Here is a 20464-nt window from a genome sequence, read left to right on the forward strand (position 1 = left end):
TCATGGGAAGGTTGGTAGGACGCTGGTCCAGAAATGAACATATCGCAGTCTCATCTTCTGTCCCACATAGCTCTTGTCCATCTTAGAATTGATCTCCAGGAACTGGTGTCCATCGCTGGTGAACTTAGGCCAGGTAGTGGGCACCCTCGACTCTCCTTTGTTGGGGTCCCTGTGGACAGAATCAGAGAAAAAGGGCAACTGAAGTGAGACTGTTTTAGTTTTCTATTTCAGTGTCTGACTTAGGTTTGTTTGATATCATGAAGTTCCCATGACGCCTGTCTGCAGAATTATACCCAGTTCTGGCGAAGTTGGTCCAGTAGGCGATCATGTAGCCAGAGACGTCACGGTAGCGAGGCCAGTACGCCAGAGGTGTGGTGAAAGGCTTTCCAAACACGTACTGCAGGTCATCGGCGTGGTCGGCTCCCATCCAGCTGGGGTAAGGCCTGGCAATGCCGCCCAGACGGCTGGGCTCAGACAATAGGTAGGAGTAGGTGCGACCGGTTCTTCGGTGAGACAAGAAAAGAATAGAGATGTGACAATGACTACACCAAGGTGAGGGCTACAAAAATAAAGATCAAATTTAGCACTCTAAAAGCTGAATTCTTCTGCAGGTTCTCAGAAGTCTACTTATAATGACAGATGTCTAGTAGTGCAAGTTATTTCATGCCCTGCAGCTCACCATACCGATGCCTGATGCTACTTTTTGCAGTGAACACACTAAATATTGTGGCATCACAAGGGGCCAGGTGGTAGATGGGTGCTACTTCCCCTTTAAGGATCAGCAGCCACACCACAAGATGGCCACCGAGGCAACAACTACCGCTCCCAGAAGGCCTCGCCACTCACCCAGGTGTGGCTATTTAAGTCACCTGATTAAGGAAGGACAGGAGAGTTTCTTTTTTCTTTTCCTTTTGAATTTAAATTTGTATAAAAACATCCTGATCCACACTCCATACCAGTTGGTAATGCACTAATTCATTGTTTGCCAACCGCCAATAAACCTCAAACAAGAAGAAGGACAGGAGAGCGACCAGAGGAGAGGAGAGGAGATGAGAGAGAGCACACGGTGTGAAGGAGCTCCAAGATCTACATGAAGAAAAGTTCCGAACCAGAGTGAGGTGGGTTTGAAAGGAAGAAGACCCTGTTGGTGGTGAAAAGCCGAGGACACTCTAAATTGAGTTTTTGTCTAATACTGTTATCTCCGCTTGGACGATTTTGTTGGTTTGTTTTGGATTTTTGATAAAGAGACTTCCTTGAGTTAACTAGCAGAATAAGAATACAACGTGATCTTATTCTGAGAACCTTTGATTTTTTTTGCCTGTTTTTATGAATTATCTTGCACCACCCCACCCTAGCCTGCCATACTGACCTCTCATGACATTACAATATAAAACACTGCAGGGTTTGTATTTATGGCAGTTGTGCTATGAGAATAATCATCAACCTTTTCCATAGTACATTAAAAGTGAATCAATTACTTGATACATAAAAAAACTAGTGCTGGGTAACGATTAAAATATTTAATCGCGATTAATCGCATGGATTTATCGCATTGTTATGGCAAAGTTAATAATGAATTGAAAAGTAGTGTATTGCGCACTTTTATTTTAAAAGTACTGCTATATGAACAAAAGGGCAATAACATTTGGTTCACGAGATGCAGGTAGCATGTTTTATACTTAATGTGAATATGATTCATACTTTGTTGGCCTCTTATTCTGAAAACTGGATGCTCGTCTGAAGAAACCGGATGTTGTCTCACGTTAGTGTTTCCGCTAACTTTCAAAGTCCTTAGCTCGCTCCCGATCTGTGCCGTTTAAATGCATTTACCGTGAATTTCAGCATATAGGTGTACTAAAGTGTAAATGTCTGCTGAGTTGACCACGGAGATCTGAGTGTCTGCTGACTTTACTGCAGCGATGTCCAGTAGTCTCCAGGGAGAGCAACAGCTGGTGCAGCTTCTCTCTTTATTTCTGCCCCCCCCTCGACCAGAAGCGGAAGTCTCCTTTTCTCTACGGCAACCCTGAAGGGACATCACATCTCCAATACAAAACGATAAACATGACAGTCTGTTGCAATAACAATAAATTAAAAATACTTACCTGGTTTTTTTTGTGTTTTCTTGTTTTCTAATTATTTTTTATTTTATTTTTTCCATCTCAAAAGGCTCAAGGACATACACACACAACTGACTATAGGATGTTTGCTGGCTTTTATCCCACTGTTCTTGTCATCCTCTTGTTATGTCTATGTATTGTCTCTTGTCTTTCAATCAAAAGAAATTAATAATAATAAATTTAGAAAATGCGTTAACGCGCAATAAAATAATTGTCGGCGTTAATTAATGAACGTGATAACGCGTTAACTTGGCCAGCACTACAAAAAACACTTCAAAATAATGAACTAAATTGGTATTTAAATCATGCAAATACAATAATAAATAAATCAAATACAAATAATAAAACCATGATTAAATGTCACCATATTATGCTGAAGAGTTAAACTGCTGAATAAATGTATAAAATAAAAAACCTTTTTCTATTAAAGGTCCAGTGTGTAGGATTCAGTGGCATCTAGGTTGAGGTTGCAGATTGCAACCAACTGAATACTCCTCTACTCAGCCCTCCTTTTCCAACACATTCTCCCTCCCAACTCATCACATACGGACACTTTGTCATTGGCCCTACGCTTCAAACTATGACGATCTAGGTACCCCTCTAGCGACAATTTCCACTTGCTACATGCATAGATTCTTTTCAAAATACACTTCCGTCTTCACAGGAAGGTAGGTACAGGCAACAAAACAATTCAGTTAAGGTTCAGGAAAAGAGTGTGGTTAACATGAACTCAACGGGACACAAACAGCAGAGTCCTGGACAAAAGTCCTGTTTGTTTATAACTCATCCTTCAGGTAACGTATGAATGTGAAAGGCCCTCTCTAGAGCCAGTGTTTGGTTTGTCCGTTCAGGTGATCATACACTACTAAAAACATAGTTATGAATACTGTATTCCATTTCTGATAATAGATCCTGCTAAATCCTACATACTCCGGACCCAGACGGCGTTGTATCCGAACCAAGGACCTAAAACCGATATATAATTGAGAATTATAAAATTTTGACGGGGTGCTTCTATTTTAACCTGCGCAGCTTTACCAGCATTTACGGCACTTGTTCAGCGGTGCAGGAAACACACCGACCAATGCGGTGTAAATCACATCACATGATGCAGCTCAGCCAATCAAATATGGGTATTCTGACAAGTTTCCCGACTCGAGTGAGATGTACACGCGATGTGACACACGGGGCTGAGACGAGGAAATAGTACGAAGAGCAGGAGAAAAATTGCGTGTGCAACAGAAATTAATTCACTTGACGTTCTCTAAAAAGAGAAGTGTTCACAGAGACCAGGATCTTTAACCAAGACTGAAAAGACTCATCTAGATACATTTTGTCTACGGGCAGCTTAAAAACAGTAAGTCTCATAATGAGCGAACGACCCTCTCACATCCGAAATGAAGACACAGAAAATAAAGCTAAGAGCCCAATATGATCAGAGAGAATAGAGCTGAAACAAGTGGTTTAACAACCACAGATAAAGTCCATGCACACAAATTTCTCTTGTTAGAAGATGAGAAAAGTATAATGTTGTGGCTTTTTTGATTGACATCACTTCACACCTGAATGAACTGAATTTAAAGCTAAAGGACATTTCAGTGAAATTGATTTTTATAAAATGAATTACTTTATTTTAAGATGCGCATTCTTCAAAAGCTTTGTTATGTCAGTTGTTCTTTATTCCAGCCATTATTTTACTTGAAATGAGAAGAACATTTATTTATGTATTATTTATAATCCATCCAGTTAGATTTGAAAACTGAGAATAATAATTGCTAAAATATAATTGATGTGTACTTTCTTTATTTGATTTGACAGTTGTTGACTATACAGAGACGTTGTTACTACTACTTGGCTTCTTGAATAACATCGTGCAAGTTAGATATCATTGAAATGTTCCGGACCTTTGCACAAGGAGATTTTCTCAATCTGGACCTTTTGGAAATGTAATTGAATACCCCTGCACTAGACCTTGAATTTCATCCACACCTAAAACAGAAACCTGTCTTTGAAACTTGAGATTAAAAACACCTGAAGGAAATTAAAGGAACTTTTCACTCAAAGTAGCAAAGGTGATACATATTTTCCCTTTGATGAATCACTCATAGGCCAGTTTAAGGCCTCTTTAAATTGATTTTCAATGGCCACCCTTAAGATGAAAAAAGGTTAAACCCTGGTTTTTATTCCCCACCTTCAAAAGCAAGGTGTTGAACAAAAGGGCTTATCAATAAACTGACAGTGACGTCTGTATAGCGAGATCTTATCCTCACGTGGCGTTGGCAGCATGAAGGTAGAGGGCGGCCTGAGTAGGAACCAGGAAGTTGAAGTCTGTTCCAATTGCCACAATAGTTTTCTTGATGGTCTCCTTGCTGGGGTATGAGCCCCAGGATGAGGTGTATGTGGAGTATGCATGGTCCGCAGCAGCCTTGCCCTTCTTAGTGTACGAAGCCAGGAGCCTCTTCATGTCCTCGCTGAGATCAGGAAGGTTTGAAAATTAGGTTTGATAATACCCCACATCACCATAACGAACAAAAGTACAGCACGCTGCTTCGGGTAGACTTGTTGTAGAATTGTCAATGTTTCACACGGTGAACAAATGTCTTAAACTCACATAGGGGTGTTCACCAGGGGGGAGTTGATTGTAGGAACATCTAAGCCAGTGAAGAGGTGTCCGTCCATGTCGTTGATTCCAGCGATGAGGTCGATCTCAGCCGCATTGTGGAACAAGTTGGAAGGCTCATCCGGCACGAAGTCGCCGTCGATCACAGGAGACAGGAACAGGTTGAAGAGAAGGGGGTCTGACAGAGGCAGATACAATGAGAGACCTACCATATACAGCTCTAACTGTAGGCCTTATACATAACTGGAATTTCTAATTTCCAATTTGCTAGATCTGCTGTTGTTATGCTTCAAATACGTTTATAAACCTAAACTCTTGATATGAAAGGAATGGAAGCACCAATCGACATCTCAAAATTGCTAGTTTGAATAAAAGATATTCGTGGTGTCAAACAGCCAGCACAGTACGGGCAGCTTTCGAAATTTCACACTGGCGTGCACTGTAGAATTTACCCGCATGTTGGTGGTCAGTTAGCCATTGGGTGTAGTCTTTGCTGTGTGTATAAGTGCACATTTTAGAAGACGTTAGGCCACTAGCCATTGGAGGTCTGCTCGGTGTGTTGGGGCAAAGTTCCCGTTCAAATTTAGAGCACATTTGAAATGGATTTCAAGAAAATGTTAATTATTGCCATTTATTACTGTTATGTGAGTAATATGAGTTGGATGCATCAAGCTAAATTTACAATAAATATGCAGTGTGCAGTTTCTCCGGTGGAGTGCCATTATACCATTGCAGAAGAAGGGGGCTGAATTTTTAATGTCTCCATTGTTGTGGTACAAAGCAACAAGGTGTCTGAAATGAAAATGTAAAGTAGACTGTATGGAGTGCAGTCCTTACTATCGGGTGAGCTGGAAAGACTGACAGAGCCAGCCATCGTAAGCAGCGCAGGATCAGTTATCTTCAAACAGGAAGCCATAGTCTGATCGGTGGGGCAGCCGACCTTCAGAGCAATCTGGGGAGAGGGTTTAAATTTGCTTGAGTTGTCTACCGGCCCTGAACTCATACCGCGCTAACCATTCCACAAAAGTGTTGCACAGCAAAAATTTAAACAAGTCAAGAGTAGCCGTTGTGCACCTCCTCAGCGAACCTGCGGGGGTTCCTGTTGATCGCCCACGAGCAAGTGGCTACGCCGCTCTGGGAGATGGCTCTCTTGAACAGTCCTTTGTTGTGGGGAGTGAGAGTCTGTGGGCAGTCATAAGACATATTTCAGAATGTTTTTGGTTATTTTTTGAACAAAGTTAGATTCAAATTTACAAACTGTGAATTTAATTTTAATTTCAAATCCATCATCTATCTACATCCAGAATTTAAAAGAAAGAAGCTTCTCACCTGGAAGCTGACACTAACTCCGCCTGCAGACTCTCCAAAGACGGTGATGTTGTCGGGGTCTCCTCCGAACGAGCGGATGTTCCTGTTCACCCAGGCGATGGCGGCTTGCTGGTCCCACAGACCGTAGTTTCCTGTCGAGAATCACATTTTTCTCTCAATCAAGGAACTTTCATTTTAATGGTGCAATACATAAAATTGGCGGGAAAGCCAACGTCTTCTAATTCTGTCATATGAGTAAGAAAAGAAACCGGCTCCTACCTGGTAAGTCAGATTCTCCGGTGCTCAGGAAGCCCATGGTGCCCACGCGGTATCCCAGCGTCACCACAATAACATTTCCTCGGTCTGCAATCTCCTGCCCGCTGTACAGATAGTTGTCCAGGAAGTTGGCACCCATCGAGCCTCCGACAACGAAGCCTCCCCCGTAGATCCAGACCATAGTAGGCAGACCAGTGGACACTAGAAGAGAGAGAAAATGTGAGCCAGTCATAGTGTGGATCTTATATGGATGACACCCTGTGGACTTCTCTCAGTCTTTACCTGAGCGGCCGTGAGGAACCCAGATGTTCAGGTAAAGACAGTCCTCACTGCCTCTGGTATCGGTCATGATGAGGTTCAGCTGAATGCATCTTTTCCTGTACTCTGTGGCCTCCAGAACACCTGACGAGAGACACATACGGTGTAAGAGCAGGGTAAGGCATACAGTTTAGGCTCATCTACCCCGACAGCTAGAAGAGAAAACATTTTCCAATAAATTTGAGGTAAAAGAGAAAGAGTGGCAGAATTGGCTGCCGGGAGTTCCGGCTATGATTGCTGAAGGAGCACACATATCTTTGTGGTGTGAATTTATCAGGTGAGTTATTGGTGTGAAGTCCAGTGTGTGAGAAGTCCGGTCAGTCAACCCACCGTCCCAGCCCGGGTGACGTTTTGGTTTCTCAAACCTTCCAGGGATGTCAGCGAAGGGAATCCCCCTGAAGACGTCCATGTGATGGCGGAACCCAAGACGAATGTTCTCGCCCTGCACCATACCTCCCTCTGTGTACACCACACCGAGCTACAGAAGTAACACAAACACCTTCATTTACTTTAGCTTTTCACACGTAACTACACCAAATCATGTGTGGTATGTCCCATTTAGATTAAAATTATCAGTTTAGTTATCAGTAGTTTGGCATGATTTGTAAAAAAGATTATATATATATATATATATATATATATTTATATATATTTAATATATTTATATATTTATATATATTTATATAATCTGAATATAATTGAATTTAATATGTATATATATTTATATAATCTGAATATAATTGAATTTAATATGTATATATATATGTATATATGTATATATATATATATATGTATATATATATGTATATATGTGTATATATATATATATATATATGTATATATATATTTATATATATTTATATATATATATTTATATATATATATTTATATAATCTGAATATAATTGAATTTAATATGTATATATATATGTATATATATATGTATATATATATATATATGTGTATATATATATGTATATATGTATAAATATATATATATATATGTATATATATATGTATATGTATATGTATATATGTATATATATATGTATATATATATATGGATATATATATATATATGGATATATATATATATATGGATATATATATGTGTATATATATGTATATATATATGTATATATATGGATATATATATATGTATATATATGTATATATATACGTATATATATATATGTATATATATATATATATACATACATATACATATTAAATTCAATCAATCGCGTAACACAGCAATTAAAAAAATGCTAATTACAAATAACTAGGTTAGAAATATCTTGTGACAAAAACATATGAAGACTTTCTTTCCCGAATATAATATAATCTATCAGTGTTTGATGGTTGAAAAATGAACAAATAATTATACTTTCTTCAGAATAGAAGATACATTTCAGGAACTCTTTTCACACCAAACACTATTTTGCAGATACTGAACAGGGCACGTGAACACGGTTCTTTGGATACGATCAGTGTTTCTCAACTGGTGGGTTGCGACCCACTTTTCGGTTGCGGACCTGTTTTCAGTGGGTCGCAGGCCGCACCCACCATTTCACAGTATAGAACAGAGGTAGCCAACACGGGACCATACGAGTCGCCCGCAAGGCATGTTCTAAAAATAGCACTCGGTCTCCATGGAGCGCCATCTAAAAATTGTAGTTTCTGTTATTTTTTAAATCAAAAATGCTTGCGTTCATGTAGATTTTAAAAGGAAGAGGCCGCCGCACCGCACTAGGTTTTCAGGTTCCAATTGGCAGGCACTTCCCGTTGGCACCGGACACACCGCCCCCGCCGCGATCGCACACCGTCGTCAGGTCCGTCGACCCTCGGAACAGGCCGCGGGGCAGCAACTCGTAGGTGGCGGGGGTAGAGGCGAGGCAATGCAGTACGATCGAAAAGGCCCAGACTAGAGGTTTGAACGCAGGCGACCAAAGACGCTCGCGTGCCTCGGAGGGTTGGATCCCCCTCGGATATAGACTCGACTTTTTACTAGTTTCTTCGTGGAGAAAAAGGTACCCGAAAAAAAGCTGGTGACTACAGACTACAGGCCGGCATGCAGTCTTCATTGCGCAATGCAAAGTTGACCCAGATTCCCCAAAATGTGGTGATTAGTACTAATGTAATAGGATTAATTTAAACACGTGAAAGAGTTGATTTTTTTAATTCTACATAACTGATCATTTGTATAAACATGGGACAGAGTTCATGATTTGTTCAAAAATGTTACGAAGGTAGTGGTTAGCACAAACGAGTCATGATGTGAAGATATGACAGTTAATGATTTCATAAACATTTTTAGAAATGATCATTTTTACAAAAATATAACAGGTGCGATTTTTAACAAAATACACAATCATTGTTAATTATTGTGAGGAATAATTAACATTGACATGTGATCAGTCTCTTCACATATATTATTTTTGTTAAAAGGTGATCTGTGCAACTTTGTTGTTCATGAAGTTTGTATCAAACAAGTAGCCCTTCGTACTGCTCAGTACCCTTGAAGTAGCTCTCCGTTTCAAAAAGGTTGGTGACCCCTGGTATAGAATAACACCCACAAAGTTTTTTTTCATGTGCTAATTGCAACTCTACGCCTCGCAGATACTGTGGATACTTTTAAAAGCCAGCTAAAAACCCACCTGTTTAGGCTGGCGTTTGTGTAAAAGTAAACCCATGTCCTAGACCTGCTCTTAAAATTTGTTTTACATTTTTATTTTATTTTTATTTTATTCTTTAACATTTTTTATTCACTCTGTGTAGATAATTTATTGACCCTAGGGTCACATTGTGTTTTTTATGCTTTTAAATGTCTGCTCTGTTAAGCACTTTGTGATAGTACTGTCTGTGAAAAGCGCTATATAAATAAAATTCATTCATTCATTCATTCTAATTGAGCTAATTGAGCGAAATGCAAGTACGACACCAACTCCATGAAGCCTCAGTGAGTTTTGTGCAACGAGGTTCTGGCACAAGAAAGCACGAAGCCGTCAAAACTGAATATTTGGAAACAAAACACCCTTCTCTCAAAGATAAACCTGTTGAGTATTTTCGAAGATGACTTCAAGACCGGAGGACGTCACAAAAGTGTCTCACTTACCTGCAGCCGTGGACATGGACGTGTTACATCAATCAGCAGCGGATGAACTGAAAACTATACCTCTGTCAAATGACACTATGAGTAGACGAATTGAAGACATGTCGGATGACATCAAACAACAGACCACAGCTCGAATTAAGGCAAGTGGTGATTTAGCATTACAAATCGACGAATCTACATCACATTAGTAAGAATCTACATCACAAATAAAGCAGTTTTACTCGTCAACGTGAAACGTGTGGACGGGGACTGACGGGAACAATTTCTCTGCACAAGAGAGCTCCCTACTACGACGACTGCAGAGGACATCTTCGGCTCAGGTTCAAACTGCACCATCTTTTCATTAACTACATTTGAGAAATTGAAAATTTGGGTCGCGGCTTGTCATTATTTTAAGGGGTGATGGTGGGAACCAGTTGAGAACCACTACACTCGATACACTAGAAAAACACACTTACGGAGGTCGCAGAGACCGTCTCCAGAAACGTGGCAAAAGCTACCAAAATCCCCAGCTTCACCATCATCATTAAACTGAGACAAGCAGGTTGATGGTCGGCCAGACTTATACAAAAGGAGAGACCCCTCCCCCGAACAACATCTGACCAGTGGGCAGTCAGTGGGCCTGTTTTTCCCACGGTTACATAACACGTAATATTTAATCACCTTGTGTCCACATCACTTTCCTGAAATACTTTGTATGGACTACCTCTAACATTTTAAAACCTCTCTGGCTGAATCAAACTAACATATGTAGTGATCAAATAAAGATGTAGGCCAACTTGTAAACATGTGGTTTTCAGTGGTTAGTGGAGGTAAACGTGAATAAACAGTGACATATGTCATTGAACCGTTCTTTTCTTATCGCACATGAAGAACTATTTCCACCACCTTCACCCCACAACTAGCAACATGCAACCTGACTGAGAAGTTGTGCAAGGACTGGCCATGGCAGTGGACCAACCCCGTCCTGTCCTTTAATGCTCTCTTGTCCAATAGTAATGGCAAATAAAAAGGGAGGAAGAAAGGGGGCATCCTTCTCTGATAAAGCCATTTGACTCGGTTGAAAGTTTCCCCTCGACAAAGGTAAAGAAGTCGGTTTGAATCTTGGCCACAAGTTTTGAGTCGTTTAAAGGGGAGACATCATTTGGTCAGTCCTTGCACACACGCTGTACATTTGGGTATGTGGAATGCATACTAACCAACAAACTGTGAAATCAGACAACCCAGTCAGTTTTTTTGTGGAAACATGCGATTCAACAAGCCATTTAGATGTGGTTCCCCTGTTCATACGCTCATTAGAATATTTTACTTATGATTGCTAATAGATTTTTACCCCAATGATATGACGCGTGATATCTCCTTTTTTAACCCTCCTTGTGCAAAGGCGCACCATATTTTTCTTGCAAACCAGACTGGGCTTTTTCGGGTGGGGGGCTTAAAGAGACAGGCGCTTTAAACTAAGCGGGACAATACAGGTAAGGTGAGAAAATCATGAATTAATCATGAATTGCAGTATTAATTTGCGTTTATAAAGCATGTATTAACATAGGCCCTAACCATTATATATATAAATGCATGAATAATGTACATCTAAATAAGTTATTCATCATTTACTAACACTTTATAAATGATGTTATTAATCATCTACAACTCCTTAATAATTGATTTGTAACAAATATAATACTTATCATTTACAAATGGGGAATCCATCATTTATAAAGTATGAAAACACAACGATGAAACACAATAGACAGGCTTATTAATCAAGAATAAAACATACAACTGTTATGAACTACATACCAATGAATTATTAATGTAGGAACAATGCTTTATAAATGATGAATTAAGTGTTTACTGATACTTAACTAATGCTTCGTAGTGTGTAGTTATTATAAAGTGTTACCGAGATGGGTAGTGGGGGACTTCAAAATAATTGCTGGCTAAAAATGGCCTTTTCAAACGTTTTCCATTGTGTATCAGGAAGGTAACCTCTGCTGAGTTGACACAGCTGTCCAACTGGACTCAAAGTCACACAGCTGCAGCCAATCCAATTTTTCTTGTTTCATGTAGGACGCTTTTCCTAACGCAGCAGAGCTGAACTCTAAAACCTTCATCACGAGATGGAAACATGGGAATAGATTAGTGGTAGTTTGTAGCACTTTTAGTTAACTATGCTGTATGGGTTTTTACTGCAATGCTCATTGGTTTCCTCACTTGTCAATGTGTTTCCCTTTTATCTCAGTCTGTCTTAGAATAATAACTTCGTATGACCGTTAAATAAAGGATCCATAGTATGTACAGGATGTGACCGCCACATGGTATTTACAAGGTATTTACTTCGACAATATTGTGCATCTCGTGTGTCATGATTTTAAATGCTATTTGGAGGTTTTAAAACACAACTGCATGTTGACTGGTATCCGTGACATAGTCCAGTGTAGTGTATCCACCAAAAACATAATTACAAAGAATATACAGTTCTTACACAAACCACTAAAACTATACTTCCAAATATTTATTTACATTTAAGTCAAAAAGATAATTCAAACACAACACCTTTTACAGAAACGAGTTCAACACGAACACATTTAGGATCAATGTAATCCAACTGGCCGTGATTAGTTACATGTAATCCAGAATTTCCGTCTCCATCTCGTTTTCGCTGCCCTCCGACGGCTCAAACTCATCCTCCTCATCTTCGTCTTCATCGTCCTTGTTCTCGTCGTCCTGCTCCTCTTCATCCGCATGATCTCTCCCTGAGAATTTGGAATTTTGGCCTACGCGTCTGCGTCTCTTGGGGAATTCTGGCAACGCTGGGTGGAGAGAAAATAACGCTTTTAAACACAGTGTTCAGTTGTTACAAAGTCTTGCCCTGGCCATGTTGTGTCTATGGTAAGAGGAAAGTGCTTTATCGGTGCACCTGTTAGCAGTAACTGTGTGATCAGCACGTGTCCATGAAGGGCCCTTGAATGAGGGCATGCGCTGGGTATTTTCCTTACATGGTTTATGGGCTCGGATGACCGTCTTGATCATGGCTGAGATTATGTCCCTCAGCTTGTCCGTGGTGCCAAGGACACACCAGCCGTCCCGCTCGTCGCATACCTGCTGCTCATCTTCATTCATCTGCTCAACCTCCCGTCGGATACTGGAGACACAGAGTCGTTGACAATGAAGTAAAACTTACTGGTCCTTGAAGTTTATTTTTCTGATACTTTATACTTCTACTCCAATACTTTTCAGATACAAATATAATTTTTTACATGTCTATATATATATATATATATATATTTTGATGTATATATTATATATAATATGTAATATTATATAATATGATGAAATTTAAAAAAAACTTCTTTCACTTCAGTAGAAGATCTGAGTATTTGCTTCCACTACTGAACACCAACCACAGCAGGGGGGACAAATGGCTGTTTTCATTGCAGTAAATTCTAATTACTTAATAATTCAATAATGAGCTATTTATTTCAGTCCCTGACACTGAATTTATAACACTACACTTATATTTGAGACAAACACCTAATTTCCAAATGTTTTTCAGCACATGCCGATACCCTGATAGCAGTTTCATTTCCCTCAAGTACTTATTATAAAATGATTAGGTAACAAAGAACTGTAACGTACCTTTCCACATCCAAATCACAGAGCTGGTAAAACATCTGTCTGTGAGGAGGCAGCATGCCCTCTTTGAAAATGTAGGATGACTCCTGTGGAGGTCGATATCACAGTTTTCATTTAATGAAAGTTTTCCATGACTACGACAGGTAAACTTCCTCACATTTCAACATTTTGGCTTACGGAGAATCAGAATGTTTGGATGTTTAAAAACACCAGACATGACATTTATATTTCAATAATACAGACAAAATATCAAATCTAAGCGTGGAACTGATTCCGCCAAGAAGAGCTTGAAACTAGCATGTAGCGCTGCGCTCCAATCATGTTGTGACGTAACTACAGCAGGTGATTATGAACTATCACCGACCTTCAGCTGGTAAGTGATGGGGACTGGATCTCGACTGGAGCCTGGACCCTCCTGAGCTGGAAGTTCCATCACACTAGCTGCCTGGGGACCTAGAAAAAAAAAAAAAAAATAATAAAGAAGCGTTTTCTACGACAGTGGAGATTATTGAGGAAACAATGGTTTGAACTATTTATTGTAGCAGTATGCCTTTTAGTTTGGTGGCTCTGGAAACAAAGCCCGCTTGATAAAGACCTGAGCCTGAGATACACGACATTTAATGAACATGAAGACACATTTAAACTAGTGCTGGGCAACGATTACAATTTTTAATCGCAATTAATCGCATTGTTATGGCAAAGTTCAATAATCTATTCAAAAGTAGTATATTGTGCAGTTTTATTTTAAAAGTACTGCTATATGAACAAAAGGGCAATAACATTTGGTTTGCAAAAACTTTAAACACATCAGGTTGTTGTTAGCAGCAGTATTTCCTTTACACAGTAGCATTTCTGGCACTATCTGTGCTCAGTGTGTGACTATATGTGAAACAGGAATACAATGTTTCAGCACGTTTCGTCTAAATGTGTGTCTTCTGTCTTCATGACAGTCAGAGCATCTGAATGCAGCTCTACTGTTCGTCAACATAATGCTGTAACTCCGAGGTGATGATGGTGACCCAGCGATGTCCAGTAGTCTCCAGTGAGAGCAACAGCTGGTGCACGTTGTAACGCCGTCGCTTTGGTAGTCCTCTCCTTCTCATACAACTCGTGTATTCTTCTTGTGACGGTGTGTCTTGAGGCTCATACGTTATGAGCCTTCGTCATTCGTTGCGATCCTAAAGGTGCGTTCACACCAAACGCGACGCGAACGCACCTTGAGACCGTTCCTCAGACAGACATCTTCCACAACACTAATCGGCTGCAGTTTGTATCCACTTCTCTGTGGCATTTGTTAGCTTGTCTTGCTTTTCTTTATCTATACTTCTCCCACACGCTTCATCCAACGCAGTCTGCCGAAGCCTCCCTCCACCGCTGCCAGTGAGCAACGGACTTTCAAAATAAAAAACAAATAATGAATTAATGCGTCAACGCGACAATAACGCGTTAACTTGCCCAGCACTAATTTAAACACACGCAATTCAAAAACAACTAAACTACCGTACTTTCCGGACTATAGAGTACACCGGTACATAGGCCGCACCAGCTGATTTTTTAACAGAATAAAGAAGTTGTACATAGATAAGCCGCACTGGTCTATAAGCCGCAGGTGTCCCCGTTGAACAGCAAGATGCTTTCAACAGCACGAAAGTTGTCTTCTTCTATGAACATCATAACATGTCGCTAGCTTCTAAGCTAATTTTAACAATGGGGAAATGCTAACCGCGATTAGCATTCGTGAATATAGTGAATATAATATATATTCGTACATCTTTTCATGCAGACATACTTACACACTAAGGTCTCTCAAGGCTACCAAACTGAAGAAGTAAAACGAAGCAGCGTGTCTTCTCATTAGAATCTAAAAGCAACGAGGCAATAACTTGTTGCTCGTAGCTCATCTTGGTTTGCAATATAACTCTGCTGTCCGGAGTCTGCATTTGGGTCTTGAACACACCACATCATGTACCGGTACCTTCATGGCCGAATGGCTGAATAACAACGAATGGCTGAGATAAAGCAGACTATCATCATACCAGCCATTGTAAACACAATTATACATGAACTAAGATCATATCTGGAAGATTTGCCACAATTGTGAAAAAGCTGATCTTCTCATGCAGCGTGTCGACGTTGCTCATAGCTCTGAATAGCATTTACGGCTAACTGGCTTGGCCAGTTGCTGCTAGCACAACAGCTATTCAGAGCTATGAGCAACAACAGTTATTGCCTCATTGCTTTTCGTTTGGTAGCCGTGAGAGACCTTAGTCTGTAATGCAAGTATGTCTGCATGAAAAGATGTACAAAGATATATTATATATTCGCTAATGCTAATCTCGGTTAGCATTTCCCCATTGGCCGTAATGTTAAAATTAGCTTAGAAGCTAGCGAGTCGGACATGTACTGTTAAAAGCATCTTGCCGTTCAACCTTTTTTGTTAACAGTCCTAGTGAGAGGTAGGTCAAAGGTACTTCATCCATATTGTAGCGACCCTGTCAGTAACAGCTGGTAGCAGAGGGGTTGCTGGTAGCAACTGCTCTGTGTCGGGAGCTAGTAAATGTTGTGTTAGACCGGAACCGGAAGTTGCGGTTGTTGTGGTGGAGAAAAGCGACGGAAAAATCCGTATATAAAGCGCACCTGACTATAAGCAGACGCCTCAAAGCGTGGGGTAAAAAGTAGCGGCTTATAGTCCGAAAAGTACGGTAGGTGATAATACAGGAGGAGGAGGGAGTTACATTTCTGCAACCAGTGAGTGGAAGTGACCATATTTGGACTAAAGAGGAGTGTTGTAGAGACGCCATATATGACTCTGACAGCGACCTGTCAATCACAAGGTAGCCCCGCCCTAAAGCATACCCTGCTTTGTGGTCTATTTGACTCTATTTAACTATAACGTACGAAATGAACATCATGCTGTGTTGAAGAAGACTTAAAAACTGGAGATTAAGACCATAAAATCATGTTTACAATGTTTACTGAGGTAATAAATAAAGATGTTGGCCCCTGGTGGACATTAGCGAGAATACAAGTTTATGGCACTTTAGCGGTGGCTTCACTTTTTAAAACCAGAGGTCACTAAGTGCCAAATGTTTATATGGACTTCCTTATTGTGAGAGACAGGTGGTGGACATACATGACTGGATGGTCTATGGATCATGTGACCATAGAAATGTACAAATAGTAAAATCTCCTGAGGCTTCTTAACGTGAGTTCCATCAGAATAAATTCACAGACTCACCTGCTTTGTTGAATGTGATAGGCAGGCTGTAGTTCAGGGCACTCCTCTTGGCTTTTACTGGTATGTCAGACAATGAATACCCTAAAAGTAGGAAGACAGAGGAACCAACAGTGTCAGGCAGACAGGGCTTGAATTTTCAATTAAGACAAAACAAATAAAATGCCAAAAATGGAAAACCCAAAGTAAGTCAGTAGATGATGCATTTGATTAAATTCTCTTTCCGTAACTGCCTGAGGCTCTTACCGTGCTTGGTGCTACAGCGGATCCTGAAGTCCAGTATCTGGTAGTTCTTGGAGTCTGGAGTCTTTCGGGGGTCGTAGCCCAGCCTCACCCACAGACTCCTCCAGGGTCCAGTCACCTTAAAGAGAAAATCACAGTGTTAACTTACATTTGGGCAGAAAAAAAACGTTGAGTCTCCCTTTTTATTTGAGAACATTTCATTGGTGATTTAAATGGGACTTCATTATTTTCGTTAAAGCAGAGAGCAGAATGTAGGAGTCACTCTAAGCACGGGGAGTGGAATAAAATGGTACAACAAAATACACATTGTATTGGAGCATTCACCAGAGTCTAAAGCAAGGTTATAAATTCACAAATCAATAGATTTCAGCTTTGGAATCTATTTCTACAGAGATTTTCCATTTTTAAATATTTCTGTTCAGCTACGGCAAAGCAACACCCCTCTGAGGAGCAGTGCACTGAACTTTCATGGTTTACGTCATGGAAAATACATTGAACAGCAAGTACTTTCCACCTTAAATCGACCCCCACACTCACCATGTAGTAGGCGAAGACGGGCAGCAGCAGTTTCAGTTTATCAGGGTGGATGTTGATGTTGGCCTTGACCGCATTTCGTGACCAGATGGGTCGGCTCTCAAACATCTAAGCACAGAAAAAAAGAAGAAGTTTGGTTTCAGATAAGATAACGGTCATGCCCGTGTAAAAAGAACATTTCCTGACATCGACCAGATGCCATTCCTTGAATGAAAACAGTTATTTATGATGGTTTGGCTTCACTAGTTTTTAAGTAATTAAAGGAACTCTAGTGGTGCTATGTCGGGTCTCACAGTGTGTTTTGGTGAATAACACTGAAAGTAAACTGAAACTCTGAGACTATTTCCTTTCATAACATGCTAAATTCTTCCAAAACAACAGTCAATGAGTATGCACACAGAGAGACAAAAATAAAATGAAAACTATTTCCATGGACAACAGAACAGGGGGAGAAAAATATCAGGGCTTCACTTAATGATTGCCTCTTTTAAATCATCCACTTTTCATTTATAAATATCAGAAAATATTACCATCACTATTTCCTAGAGGCCGACGTAATGTCATTAAAATGCGAAACATAGTCTGGCTGGAACCAAAACACACGTGACATTTTTGCTTAACATAGGACTAACATAAGCGTGCCTTCTGTTCCAAATGACCCTTCGGTCACACTAGTGACCGTGCTAATCACAGAGCGTGTTGCGCTTCCAGTAACCAGCAACCACACACACCTTTTTCAATTGTTCCTCAGCCTGCTTGTCTTTCTCCTTCACGCACACCCGTACCCAGTTGGCCGTGGCTGCCTCGAGGCACTCGGTGGGCACAGTGGGATCCACGAAGCTGATAAAAATGGCGTTGTGGGGCCGGCGAGCTCGATTCAAACCGATAAAGTTGTTCTTGCTGTTGGGCACCTGGCTGTAAACGGGGAAAAAAAGGAGGAGAAATATTCTGAATCGATTCCTGCAGATAAGCTGCATCACAGTGACAAAACGTCGTGACATATTCCCTTACGGGGAAGTTTGAGAGATGTCGGGCCGGTAGTAGTAATCCACAGGAGAGTCGAGGCGGGAGAAGCTGGCAGGTGGGAGAAAGAGGGGCATGGGCTGCTCAAAGAACTCTTGATTCTCTGATTTGCGGAGGATGATTTTGTCATACAAAGAGGTGTCTTTTCCACCTTCTGAATGCACGGCGAGGCACTGAAAGTCTGCCATCCCTGCAGAAAAACAAACGGGTAATGAGAACAACCACCCGAATATTTTAATTTCTTCCCATATGAGTCAATTTCTGAGATACTAAAACAATATTACAAACAAAGAGAACCCAATATTACACAATTCAAGAACAATATCATTGACAACAGTGAAAAGAAGAATAAACTTCATGCGCTTCGTGAGGACTTTAAATGTAACCTTGGAATTTGTATGTTGTTCCTATGACTCCGAGGATCTCCATGTGGATCTCGGCGTCCTTGGGGTCCCTTTTTCGCACGCGTCGGCGCACTCTGAGGACCAGGTTGCTTGATGGGAAGCGGTTTCCGCACAGAGAGTGACAGAAAGGGTCCTGAGGTCGGAAGCGCATTTCAAGACGCCTGTTGGGGTGAGCGAAGGTCTGTGGGATTCACAGGACATTAAGGACGGGGGTGAGATTAGTGCAGTTTAGCTACTACAGCGGGGAAGATGAAGATGTGACCGCAGCAAAGATGGTGACGATCATGAACTCACAAAACAGTAATTTATTGTTATTCAATTCACTTCTGTGCTACAAACCATCCAGGCCCATTTCAACTCCTCATTGTGGCGCCAAGATAAAAAGCAGGAACATCTTAATAATAATAATCTGTATTTGTCTAAATTCTATGTATATTGGACTGAATGTGTAGATAGACTTTATAAGTAGTGTAATCTCTTGCAACGGGTCGAAATGCACTTTGATGTTGTAGGGGATGTGAGAAAAGAGCTAATAAAGAATAAGTACAAAATAAAGCAGCTTTCATGAAAGTAATCCTGCTTTACACAATAAAATATATATATAAAACACATAGCAAATCAAAATAAAAATAAGTTAGAATGCTTGACATCACATTGAAAATAAAACCACTGAATATGAATAATATTAAAATCAGTTGCCATATTTGCATTTTGCGTTTCTGAAAGCCTGGAATGTACTATCAAGCTATGTCTTGTTCTAAAACTCCATTATACATTATAACGTATTAGAGTTGTGAGAGGTATCACAAAATGATGTACATGTATGGCACGTAGATATTGCATGGCCCGCTTACTTTGGACACTCCTTTTACACCGCCGAGGGTCACCAGCATCTTGTCCACGCTGTTCACCACCGCCGGATACTCCACACACACCAGTTTGTTGTCCTGCAGCACCACGCTGGACGAGCTGCCGGGCACGTCCACATCTTCAGTCGGACAGGAAAGAGTCAGTTCTTTCAGAGTAAAATCCAGCTTCGGCCCCTTAGAAACCGCCATATTGGTTCTATTAATTGTAATGTTCACGCGGGCATAATACTAACGCTCTGTTTCCTGTGACCTAACTAAGTTACACGTAGGAAGACTTGCTTCGCTCATTCCTGCTGCAGTTACAGCGGAGGGGGAAGTGAGTATCCAAGTGCAAAATAACACCGTGCGGAAACAAATGCTCACTCGTATTAGTTCCGCGGGTATATTCATTTCCGATATCAAAGATATCAAAATAAAAATGAACCACATTGTCAACATATTTAAGTCAAACATTGAAATGTAGCCATCACGGATAATATATCTTACCTTTATGATTAAAAAACTCAAAAACAATATCTGGAAAAAAACTCAAAAACGTCATGAAATGCATGAAATAGCCGACTCATAGAGCTTTCACTCAGCGACATAACAAGATATTCAGTTTGATTAACTTTAAGATTGTATTATGAATCTGTCTCTTTATCTTGTAAATAATTTTTCTTGAAAAGGGTTATTTCATCAATTTTAGCATACAAGCTGTGTTTACATTATGCAAGTAACATCCCATCACACCTGTACTTTCTTTATGTCCCCTAAATCTTCCATTG

General features: G+C 40.3%; 2 protein-coding genes across 2 annotated transcripts; both read right to left on the reverse strand.

The window, feature by feature from the left end:
• LOC306792608 (bile salt-activated lipase-like) lies at window positions 1-10277 on the reverse strand (the record flags this gene model as incomplete). Its single annotated transcript, XM_079289854.1, has 11 exons — window positions 1-169; window positions 294-503; window positions 4388-4588; window positions 4729-4915; window positions 5575-5689; window positions 5812-5919; window positions 6067-6197; window positions 6325-6522; window positions 6604-6723; window positions 6970-7117; window positions 10212-10277. The coding sequence occupies 11 exons, from the start codon at window positions 10275-10277 to the stop codon at window positions 1-3; spliced, it is 1653 nt and encodes a 550-aa protein (XP_079145980.1).
• A 2062-nt stretch (window positions 10278-12339) lies between these two features.
• gtf3c5 (general transcription factor IIIC, polypeptide 5) lies at window positions 12340-19994 on the reverse strand. The gene is made up of 11 exons (XM_079289853.1): window positions 19683-19994; window positions 18811-19009; window positions 18413-18614; window positions 18133-18316; window positions 17405-17509; window positions 16871-16985; window positions 16628-16708; window positions 13754-13842; window positions 13393-13475; window positions 12753-12898; window positions 12340-12566 (listed from the first exon to the last, which is right to left on the reverse strand). The coding sequence occupies exons 1-11, from the start codon at window positions 19884-19886 to the stop codon at window positions 12376-12378; spliced, it is 1599 nt and encodes a 532-aa protein (XP_079145979.1). The 5' UTR covers window positions 19887-19994; the 3' UTR covers window positions 12340-12375.
• Between the last annotated feature and the right edge of the window lie 470 nt (window positions 19995-20464).

This window comes from Melanostigma gelatinosum, assembly GCF_949748355.1.
Source record: "Melanostigma gelatinosum genome assembly, chromosome: 18".
NCBI classification, from domain to species: domain Eukaryota; kingdom Metazoa; phylum Chordata; class Actinopteri; order Perciformes; family Zoarcidae; genus Melanostigma; species Melanostigma gelatinosum.